The sequence below is a fragment of the Microtus ochrogaster genome, chromosome 6 (genome assembly GCF_000317375.1).
Source record: "Microtus ochrogaster isolate Prairie Vole_2 chromosome 6, MicOch1.0, whole genome shotgun sequence".
In the NCBI taxonomy this organism is placed as follows: Eukaryota; Metazoa; Chordata; class Mammalia; order Rodentia; family Cricetidae; genus Microtus; species Microtus ochrogaster.
The window spans coordinates 44,914,862-44,927,217 of record NC_022013.1 but is presented as its reverse complement, the minus strand read 5'-3'; the positions used below and the strand labels follow the sequence as shown (position 1 = coordinate 44,927,217).

General features: G+C 43.3%; 1 protein-coding gene across 1 annotated transcript in view; it reads left to right on the top strand.

The window, feature by feature from the left end:
- Cadps (calcium dependent secretion activator) overlaps positions 1–12,356 on the top strand; it is a 445,453-nt gene that overhangs the window by 196,943 nt on the left and 236,154 nt on the right. The window contains 1 exon segment of the mRNA XM_026779941.1: positions 8,644–8,877. Within this exon segment, the coding sequence (XP_026635742.1) occupies positions 8,644–8,877 (234 nt within the window).

Here is a 12,356-nt window from a genome sequence, read left to right as displayed (position 1 = left end):
CAGTAGATTAATCCATTAATGAAGTCAGAACTATTATCATCCAACTGCCTCTCAAAAGCCAGCATCCAAGCCTTTAATAATTTTAAGACTTTAGACAGACAGCTTCATATTCAAACCAAAGTAGGTCTCACGAAATAACAGACTAGCGGTAGATTGAGGCAGTTAACCCAACAAAGAATTTAAGGATGCCCCCATGAAACTCCTAATTAAAATAATATTTAATGAAGTATGTGAAAAGCACAATTTTAATGTCAATATCTCCTAAGAGGAAAGTGTCAAACATCTCTACAACCCCCGCTTCCCTGCTGACTGTGGGGCAGGTGGATGATGGTTGGAAGTGCCAAGGAGGGTGGGCAGAAGAGAAATTCCTCAGGAGAAGTATCCCAGGGGTTGGATCTAGAGAAAGGAGCCCTACTACATGAGAAGCTAAGGGAAAAAGTCCAGAATGGAAGCCCGTCTGTTTGTACTCAGCTTCTCTGAGATGTTTGGCATCTTATTTTTTGAACACCTTTGAAGTTTATAGTCAAGACAGTCTGGCAACTATAAATAATGTGTAGCTACAGGTTTGGTTAAAGGTGGTGTGGGCAGCTCTTGTGTTTTGAAATGTGCTTGATGTGGGCGCAACATCACTAAGTTTGTACAATTTGCATCTTCTGTAACTCAGTGTCTCCAGGCAGAGGATTTTCTGGAAGATTGCGGCCATTTGGAGCATTTGCTTGTCTTGGGTACTATAACCTCCCCATCAATAAGGTCGCTTAATTTGAATTTGATTTTGGGGTTTTTTTTTAGGCTTAATGTTATAATTCAAAAAGTTAATGTTAGACTAATTTTAACTTTTCAAAACTGTAGATTAACAATTGATGTACAGTAAATCAATATGCTTTTCTCTGGAAAAATTCTAAGAACTCTCTCCCCAAGCCATGTGGTAAACACTTCCATCCAGGTAAAATGCTGCTGCTAACAATTTAAAGCCATCTTAGGAAATGAACCAGGCAATTCAAGTGTTTTCTGGTTCTTACTTACTAAGAATAGAGTTAGTGCATGCAGGGTCTCCAGACAATTAAAGGCACAAAGGGTTCCTACGGGATGTCTTCTCGTTACCACTCTCTGTTCTCATAGAAGTTGTCTGTCATCTTCTGGAGTGTTCTTCTATGCCAGTATCAACCTTGTCATGGTCCATTGGCGTTGGTCCCACCCTTCTTTCCTCTACCGCTGAGCTTTATCCCCAGGTCTAAGGTCGCTGGTGCTAGAATGAGCTCTTCATTCAAGAGGAACTAAACACAACTCCTAGCCTTCCCTGGTCATGACTAATTGACTCACAAATGACAGCTGATTCAAACCAAACCAAGGCTTCTTTCTTCAGGAATAACACGGAAAGAATAAACACACAGGAAGAGACAGAGAATCCATTATGATGCCAAGGAATAGTCTCAATCTTTACATGTGTGATTCTAGGAACTTTTGAATTTTAATTGTGTGACAACCTTTCCTAAACTCAGTTGGATTTGCCAATCATTAAATAAAATATGAAGACATTACCTACCAGCTAGCTCTTGACAAACTTAAATGATGCACCTCTGCTTATCTTTCTTTGGCCTGCCCTGGTTTTTGATTTTGATCTGTTGCTGACATCACAGCAAATTTTAGTGAGGATATGTAATTCAACCCATATGGCTGAAGGTCAGTTCCTGTGTATGTTATAACCAGAAGTTGCCGGTTGCCAATCCATCCATCTGTCACGTTCAGTCCACTCTTTCCTCTCCTTGATGGCTTTACAAGATGGGTCGAACACTTCTAACGGCAACTGAGAGGCACCAATTAGAGAAAGCTTATGTGAAGGACAGGGTGAGTGCCAGGATCAAGACATATAGGGATCATGGGTGGAGAATAGCCAGACCTCAGGCAAGAGCTAGAGCCAGTATCCATGAAGGATCAGGATCCCCTGTCTGCTGTCTCTGGGTCACACTAGTTATCTGGTCTTCCTCTGTAAGCCAGCTCTTCTTGCTTCTCACATGGACAGTCTGGCTATCCCACAGCTTCTAAACTACAAAAGGGGAGCCATCAGCCACTCACCAACCTCTTCAGGTCCTTTTCCTTCCTCTTTGTCTCTTCAATCCTCCAGACTCATGGTTCTAAGAATCAGGCCTAGGATTGACCCAAGTTTGTTTAACATTAACTCTAGTACAGTCAAGCAACCACTGTGAAATAAAAGCAAGACCTCACTGGACACATGGGTGCTGGTAATATACTCTTAGGATGAGGCAGTACCTAAACAGTAATAGTGTAGGATCATTATGGCGTGGGATTATCCCAGATATACCTAATACCCTTACTAGCGTTTGTTTCACGTGATAATCCATTGAACCCTCTCAGAACCTCATGGATAAGGATGTTCTTTGTCAGTACAGAGGCTAAAGCAGAAACATGGGGAGATATGGCCAGGGTTACTCTGATTAAAAACTGTATTCTTGACTAATTTGCTTTCTAGCCTTAGTGAATTACTTTCCAAATACAGGTCTTCATTTCCCTCCTAACCCAAGTCTGAGAGTGCAACAATCCTCCCATTCAGGCTTTCTCCTCTGTCTGCTGATGAGCCCTTCAATGTTCCAGATCCTGGCCCTGAGATTTCCTATGGGTTGTCACTTACACCTGTTGCAAACAGTCCTTGGCACTGCAGTGCCAATATTTTCCCCAGAACAGGTAAATCAGGAGGTTTAATGGTTGTGCGAGTTCACTCAGTAAACAGAAAGAAGAATCCTGTCTGCAGGGAAGCAGGAGGAGCCTCCAGGACAGGACAGGAAGATGTGCCACCCCCCTCCATCCTCTCTCCCTGATAGCCACCAACCCCTGCAAACAGCTGCCAGTCTTCATTGACATTTCTGTATCCCCTTCAGTTTATATGCACAAAGGAAGTAGCAGCGGTAGTTAGAACTGACTCCTGGGATTCAGGATGCTCTCTGCTGGGATATTTGGGTTCTGAAAAAGGTACCGTACAGTCCCTGCTGTTTCTGATGCAAACATCCTCACCACCAGATGTACCAACAGTTAGCCTGTGTTTGTTGTCTCTGCTCCAGACAGAAGGAAGGCAAGAGTGAGTCTGGGGATGGCCATAACCCTAAATGGCAAACTAGCCATTCAGTCACACCAGCATCCAGAATTTAGCCTAGGATGAAGCTGCACCAGAACTCAAGTCAAGTGTAGCTTTACCAAGCACCGCTCATACTCCCTCAAAGACTAAAGTCAGAAATCTGAATACATTTTTTGTCTCATAAAAAAAAAAAACTTCTTAATCCCTGTTCAAACATTTTCCCAAATCCTCTCCCACCGTTATTAACAGGTGCCCAAATTTCACGTAGAAATTAAGTCTAAATTATTTAACTTGCACGATCAGAAGTTGACTTTGGGGCTTAAGCAGGCAGCCTGTGGAAATAGCTCAGCTGTGGTACTGTTGACAGTACATTTCTGTCCTGCCCAATTCCGCAGCTGTTCAGCCCCAAAGAAACACACAGAGGTCTGCATTAATTATTAACTGGTCAGCCTATTAGCTCAGGCTTCTTATTAACGCTTACATCTTAAATTAGCCCATAATTCTTGTCTGTGTTAGCCACGTGGCTTGGTACCATTTATCACTGAGTCATTCTCATCTGCTTCCTCTGTGTCTGGGTGATGACTGCATACTCAGTCTTTTGTCTTCCCAGAATCCTCCTGTTCTCGTTGCCCCGCCTATACTTCCTGCCTGGCTACTGGCCAGTTAGCATTTTTTTTAAACAGACAAATCTTTACAGGGTACAAGACCATTGTCCTACAACATGGGACTTGCCAGTTCCTTTGGCCATATTTTGGGATAAAACTAGTTATATAATGCAAATAATAGAGTTTTGTGGTATCAGCCACCAATGATAATAAAGAGCAAAACACCAGTGGTTTCTCAAGCCATCATTTAAATATGGAAATACAGGGTTGGAGTCACTGCTCAATTGGTAGCATGCCAGCCTAGCATGGATAAAACCCCGACTTCAGTCCGCAGTGCTTCATAAATAGGGCAAGGTGGTGCATGCCTGCAATCCCAGCATCCTGGAGCTGAAGACAGGACAATCAAAAGTTCAAAGTCATCCTCAGCTACATAGCCAGTTTAATTTGATGGAACTATTTTTTGCACCTCTACTCAGTGCAGGGCAAAGCAAACTTTCTGTCTTATATGTGAGCCATGTTATAAGTATCAATAAGGAATAAAATCCAAATATTTTCCTGATAGAAAAGTTTGGTCTATGTATTGCTTCCCCACAAAGGGAACAGAAGCTCCCATCAGAGGAAAACAAGAAAGGCTCAGCTTTCACACTAATGTTGCGCTTGGCACATGGCTTGGGTCATGTGGCAACACAAGTGTGTAAGAGCACACAATAGTGTGATCACATGATTGCCTGAACAGGCGCCTATGGGCAGATCCTATTGTCATGTGTATCAGGCTGTGAAAACCCCAGACATATCTGTGTCCATGGAATCTGCATCCGTGGAAAATGCAAAGTGCTCATGATTTCCTGGTGGAAGGAATACAGGAAGGGAAGGGAAGCCATCTGCTTACAATGGTTGAGAATATGAGAACAAACCTGCATGGGAACTGACCCTGGGAACTGTGCCTGACTCCCTCACTTCCCATTGACAACCACAACACCTGAAACAGGAGGGGAACCCAGAAAGTAACTGCAAGACTGTTGGTGAGCGCCTGTATCAGTAATGTGTCACCATCCTCCTGGTCATCTAAGGGTGTCATTTATGTCATTTGAGCCTGTGGGCCACTCTTTTTGTGAGAGTAGCCTTGTCAACTTCCACAGGCAACCCATTCATTCTTTCTGGAAAAAAATATTCAAAACCTAGAAGGAAAAGCCAATGGCTAGAGGGTCTTAGAGTGCTTACAGGTGCCAATTTTAAATATATTCCAACATTCCATTAGTGTGGCTGCTCACAGTTAACCCTGGTAACTGTCCCCCATTGAATACTACTGTCGGACCAAAACAAAAGTGAGTGGCCAATAGGATTCTCTCTGGAGGATGCCATCCCCCCCCCACACTGAGTCTTTCGTAAAGCAATATGAATAAAAGAAAACCTTTGTCATTTTTATGCCTAGAAAAGGGACAGTGGAGATGGGAGCTATGCTTTTCTTATCTGGGAACAGTTACAGCCTTGAAAAGTGTTAGCAGTGAGACTGCCACTGGAAAATCCCTCTCAAGAACTCTCAAGAATCACAGCCCAGATTGACAGAAAGCTATTTCTTCTCAAGGCTCAAGTACTCAGAGAAGGGAAAAAATAATGGCCTCATGTTCCATCACAGCTTCAGTTTTCTGAAGCTCTTTTTATGATGTCATTTGAAACTGTCCAACGTCTGGGAAGAGCAATCATGCTTTGGGGTTCCGGATGTTCTCAGGCAGAGTTTGGTCGGAAATCACTCAGCAACAAAATGGTGAAGTGTGCAAACATCGGCTGGGCCTTATTCTAACATGTCAAGACAGAGGGATTCCAGGCAGAAAGTGAGGCTGGGAAGATGGCTCAGTAGCATTTGCTGCACAAACACAAGAATCTGAGGGCCACAGTACACATAAAGACGTGTGTGATAGAACATGTCTATAGTACAAGAGTTCCTAAAGCAGAGTGGGAAGAAGGGGTAGAAGAACCTGCAGAAACTCATGAACCAGCCAGACGGGCACACACAGCAGTGATTGACAGAGACCCTGCTTCAGGAAAGAGTGAAAGTGAGGTCCAGGACCCAAGGTTGTCTTCAAACCTCTGCATGTGTGCCTGTCCCCACATGAACACACACAGAGATGTCATGCAAGCAAGCATGTGCATCACATACACACACACTCACACACACACACACTCGCGCACACACACACACTCGCATACACGTAGAAATTAGCTTGGTTTGGGAAATAACCAGGCTAGCTAAAGGATAAAAACAATTATATTTTTATTTATTATAAGGGGAAAACTCACAAAACAGGAACGAGAAGTCCAAGCTCACACCTTAACTTGAATCCACTTCTTAAAGATAATTGGCTAACAAGGTTTCCCCATCACACACACAAACCCTTAACTCAGTCCCAAGGAAGTACATGATGAAAGAGACCAGACTTGGTGTATACTCTCAAAACTGACAAGCCAAAGATAAACGATTTCATAAACACTATTCTTCCTCTCCCAGTTCAGTTGGCAAAGACAGCAACTGGAAGTAAAAATGCAAGCTCCCATTTACCCAATCCTCCCTCAAATATCCCTGTGTGTATTAACATTCAAACTTTAAATTGAAGATAAAGGTGATCGTCAGAATATTGTACTTTAAGCTCTTGGGATGTAAACTTTGCCATTTGGCAGCCTTAATGTGACATAGGGACTACTCACACCACAAGTCCACCTACCTCTGTGCTCTTCACTCTCGAGAAGGAACATGTGCCGATGATGACACGCTGTGTGGACTATATTTAGGTATCCTTTCAGATCCATCCTCCACAGGAAGAAGAGCATGCCTATTGCTCTGTTCCCTGCTAACTCAGCCTCGAGCCAAACTCTTCTTCCTTGACCAGATCTCATCCGTGAAGCCCCACTAGTTCTCTCTGGAAGCATTCACATCTCTTGTCTGTCTACTAGAATGTCTACTTTGATGTTTCTGTGTTCATCTCTTGCCCCGATAAATATGATAAAAAATGTTTATATCCTCCTACCAGAATCTTCCTAGTGACAGGTACACTGTTCACAGGTTTGTGTGCTTTTCTAAGTCAGAATGGCCCAGAACTCCAGTGTCCATGCCTTCAAGGCTCTGCACCAAGTTTGCCCCAGTTTTCAGGATCCCTTTTGTCCCCCGATGGAGTTTAAGAATGAGGATGTGTAAGCGCCGTGGGGAAGTTTTAGAGCTATTGGGCTTTGGGGAGCCTCTCACATTGACTCACCGCTAACTCCTGTCAATATCAGGACTGCACCATTGCCACCCTGCCGCTCTCACATCCACCCACAGTGTGCTGAGAAAGTACCACACAGTGCGAGTACAACCCTTAGGCAAGAAGTGTTGTCAGAGCTTCCCAAAGAAACCAAACTCTGAGGTCGCTGAGTAGATTTGAGACCCTTGTACCCTTTTGCCATGGAAAAGCACAACCCCATTCTCTTCCAAACTTTATCCATAATCACCCCACCTCCCTTCACAGCTGAGCGGTAGATACATGAGTGTTTCATACAGACTTTTTGACAAGCTATTGACCCAGTGATATGATGACATGGTGTCTAGATCTTCAGCAATGTCCTAGGGACATCGAGTGAAACCACACTCAGCATGGAGGCAATTTTGATGTGTTGGTTAATTTCCGTGTTTCTAGACCAAATGTTTGACCATATGCAAGTTAAGGAAGGAATTCTTTTCATTCTTAATTTGAGAGTGGAGTCCATTGGTAGGGAAAGCCCAGCCACAGAGATGTGAGGTAACTGGTTTCATTATGCCCATTCAGGAACCACAGAGCTACGAACGTTGATAGCCACTTCCTTCTACTTAGTCAACCCCAGATTTGCTCATAGAATGGGTAGGTCTTCAATTCACCTAAACCAGAAACACCCCAAAGCTGTGCCCCAAGATCTGTTTCCGTGGGGATTCTAAATGCCATCACATTAGCAATCAAGATTAACCATCATACCAGAGACTCTTATAACCAAGGTTTTGATAAAAAGCTTGTCTGGGATTATATCATCTGAGCTGTGGTTTCCACCTTGCTGGGAGCTCAGTGTATCCTGGGACATTTCTAAGCCCATCAGTTTTTTGAGTTGATAGATCAGTTTAAATTAGATTTGTCATAACTCAAAATCTGTTTGGCTTTCCCCTCACCCCATCAGTAGGCTATAGAGTAGGGTTTTCAGGGCAATTTCATATTCCAGCTTGGAAATGGTGCTTTGATAAGGTCACCAGCCCAGGGAATATTCAAGGTACTTAGGCAACTTGAAAGTCTAAGCAGAGAAGCAAGTATCTTAGTCAGATCCCTTGCCTTTCCAGCTGAAGTCGTGAGCCAGGAGGGAGAATGGCAGCGGTCAGTCCTGATGCTCAGCTCCCCTGCTACTTTCCTGAAGAATTATAATCCTGTTTTTCTTCACTTTATTAATTTTTTCAATTTTTACTGAAAATAGTAAATATTTTTCTTAGAAATATGCACAGGCTATAGTTAAAACATTTCAAATGAGCTATTTTTTTTTATTATTCCTGTGACAAAATCTCTACAGGCATCCAGAAAAAGGATGGGCTTCTGTCTCCAAACTTACAAACAAGTTGACCACATTTTGACAAAGAAGGAAAAAAAAGTTGTTGGGACTAGGACTGGATTTGAAAAACTATTGTCCATTTCTCTTTGCACAAATCTAATTTTCTGGAGAACACCAGGTTAAAAAAAATAGAGCAATCGTCAAGCGTTTTCCTCTTTCTTACTGTGTTCCTACCTGTTGGAGATTCTAGCATTGTCTTCACAACCAGCTGGAATGTTTCCTAACACACTTCTATAACATCAGGGCAAAGTCATTCATGGTTGACATGATCATAGGTAGAACTCTGGTATGTGAACTTTCTATGTAAATCGGGTCTGATTGTTTATTTTTTTCTTTTCTTTTTTTTTTTTCAAGGAACGCAAATTTCCTAAGTTCGTATCCAAAGAAATGGAGAACATGTACATCGAGGAGCTCAAGTCCTCTGTCAACCTGCTCATGGCCAACCTGGAGAGCATGCCGGTGTCCAAGGGTGGAGAGTTCAAGCTGCAGAAACTCAAACGGAGCCACAACGCTTCCATCATTGACATGGGCGAGGAGAGTGAGAACCAGCTGTCCAAGTCCGACGTCCTGCTCTCCTTCTCCCTGGAGGTAAAAAGCCTCAAATCCCTGAAAGTGAGCTGGTGCGGTAAGCCAGCGAAGGAGACTTCGCTGGGGTAGGGATGGAGGACAACATCACAGCCATCTTGTTTTTCGGCGTTGGTCCTAGAACGTTATTAAGCTAACAGCTTGCTGGGGTAGGTCACCTCGTCAGCAGGTATACTACATCCCCTTTGCCAGGAGCCTTGTTTCTCCAAAGGAAGTGAAATCTGAAGAGCCACTTGCCAACTGTGATTACTGAATTATTTCCCCCTGTCTGAAAGCAGTACTCAAGGATTCTGAACAAATTTTTGGCAGCGTAGAAAGCTTGTGTTTTTAGAAGCCTACGTTGAGAGTGATGAAGTAGTATCTCTGGGATGAGTTACAGATTTTCTTTTCCCCTCATCTTTCCTGGTGACTGTATGGCAGAGTCCCTTGTGAGTGTTATGTTTGTTTTGCTTTAGTTTAGTTTATTTCAGCCTCCAAAGTAAGAATCTGTCCAGGCTAAGGCAGAAGACTCCGCTCTGCATGTCAGTGAATTCCTCTATCACGTTCTCTTCACACGTTGGCTCTTCATATTTTCCTATTGAGTGGTTTTCATCCACCAGCATCCAAATCCACTGGGAAACTGATTCAGTACTCAGACTGCTGAGTGTCTATAGGGGATAGGAGCAAAATGGCATGGCTGCTTTTAGAAATTGTTAGTATTTTCTTAAAAAGTTCAATATACAACCCTAGTGTTATCTACTAATTCTATGCTCAGATACCCACTGCACAGAACTGAAAACACATGTCCCCACAAATATGTTTGGAAGCATAGTCATCATAGTCAAAAATAGGAGCACCCTTAATCCCACTCAATGAGTGAATGAATAGGAAGAAAAAACACAACACATCTGTACAGCAGAATACTATACACCAAGCAAAAAGAACACTTATCAAAACACACATTGATATGGATGAACCTCATCAATATTACGCTTAGTGCAAGAAGTCAGATGCAACATGTGACATGTAGTATGACCCCCACCGATCTCAACCATCCCAAATACTACAAGATTAGAGAGGTTAGCCATCTGTTACGTAAGGTGGAAGGTTGAAATGGGCACACATATGGTGTATGGCAGATATGTGCGGCCATAAAGCCAATTTAAAATGGCTGCCCCCCAACTTGGTAAGCTTATTAAACAGTCACAGAGCTGTACACACAGAGGGGTATAATTATATGGCACATGAAATATGCCTCAAGAAAGCTGTGAGGAACTCAGACAGTCCGGGATGTACTTTAACAAGCTGTGTAAGCACAGCAGGGTGTTTGCTTTGCCATACTGAGGACTGAATGCGGGCTTTGCCTGTACTCAACAAGCCTTCTGCCACGGGGCTATTTTGTTTCTCATCTTTGCTTTTTATTCTGAAGGTCCCCCTAAGTTGCTCAGGTTGGCTTTGGATCCGCTGTGTATCCTTGGTGGGATTTGAACTTGCCACTTTAGTGCATCAATCCTAAATACCTGGGATTACGGGCCTGTCCCAGTAGACTTGAATATAGGTGTTCTTTTATATACTCTAAAGTTAGAGAACCCCATATAACTTATCGAAGGCCAATAGTAATCGAAAATTTGTATACACACATACATAATAGGTCGGGCGATGGTGGCACATGCCTTTAATCCCAGCATTCTGGAGGCAGAGGCAGGCGGATCTCTGTGAGTTTGAGACCAGCCTGGTCTACAGAGCTAGTTCCAGGACAGGCTCCAAAGCCACAGAGAAACCCTGTCTCGAAAAACCAAAAAAAAAAAAAAAAAAGTATGTGTATATAACTGACACGTAAAATTATACACATGTAATATTTTGATACATTTTGTAATGTTCGAGTCAAGATAAGCAACTTTGTCCCCTCAAATATGTATTATTGCTTTATGTTAAAATGTTCAAAATCCTTTCTTGTACTACAGAGAGAGGAAGGGAGGGAGGGAAGGGAGGGAAGGAGGGAGATGGAGAACATTTGTACACCTCATAACATTCGCATGGTGCTTCTAGGTTTAGGGAAATCAAGAAAACAGATCACTTTCTGTAGATTTAATTAGAGTATGGAAAGGCTAAGCGTATCTTGTACATTGTCGTTAAGGATGCTGCGTTTCGCTGTGGGTAAACTGTTTTTCTGCTCATCTCGGATAGAGAGCCCATCTTCACACTGCAGTGTTTCCACGCACGTTCCGCTGTCAGCAGAGGTGGATCTTAATTAAATATAGACCCTTCGTGTGAGAAAACACATCAGCGTAATCTCACAGAAACTTTCTTTTTTATTTTTTTTAAATACTGCCACCCGAGGTACTGAATGCTGTTGCTTAGGTGTCTTTGAATTTGATTATTGCCAATTAAAGGTGGCAATTATTCCCTACTCCCTCTTGTCTTCCAACAGATAGAAGGAAAAAAGTATTTTATTGACTTTCATAAAGCTTTTAATTATGTAATTTTCTAGTTCATTATTAATTCTCGATATTAAGTAGCTGATTGTCTAGGATATAGGTGTAAGCAAGACCTCAGCCACAGTCTTTGCCTTGTAAATACAAGCACAGATTGCAAAGCCCTTGGCTCCTCACATACTTTTAATTGGAAAACTAAATGGCACAGTGTAGTAAAACCACCAGCCAGAACCTTTGCACGTCTGTTCATGGGCGCATTTGGGGAGCACAGAGAATGGAGGCCTCAAGAACAGGTGGAGGAGACAGGACTGTCGTTGCGGCAGAGGAGGCTGCAATTCGAATTTTCAGGTTGGTGCAAGGCATATTTCAAGTAATCAGAGAACCGAGTGGCTGGAAGAGACAGGGAGACACAGCTCAATTAGCTGCAGGAAGAGAAGAGGCCCAGCATGCTGTGTTGTGAATGTGGGTGAGGGGGTGCTCCAGCAGAAGCAACAGGTGTTTGCCGAAGGCTGCTGTGCAAGCCCCGTCTCACCAAGGGCCTCTGAGGTGTTCGCAGATGTGTGAACAAAGCCTGACACTTGCAAATGACACAATTAATGTGGGCCCAGAATCCGACGGAACGTGAGATCTTTCAGATTCTAAATTGTTCTCTTTCCGCCATGAATGCCACTGCCTTCCATGTATGTGGTTCTTTCCCAGTATATAAACTTGGGATAACAGCTACACATCACATCCCTACCTCCTAGGTAAGATCGCTGAGGTGGGTCCACCGAGATGGCTCCATGGGAGAAGTACTTGCCACACAAGTGTGAAAATCTATAGAATCCACCTCAGTCCCAAAGCTGTAGTGAGCGCCTGTACCCATCACTCCTATAGCAGACGGGAGACTCCTCAGAGCTGTCAGGCCAGCCAACAGGGAGTACACCACAGTTACAAAGGACCCTGTCTCAAACAAGGTGGAAGACAAGGCCAGACACCTGAGGTTATCCTCTGACTTCCACACAGACATCTACACACACTCTCAAGGAAAAGAAAGAAAGAAGGAAAGGAAAGAAGGAGGGAGGGAGG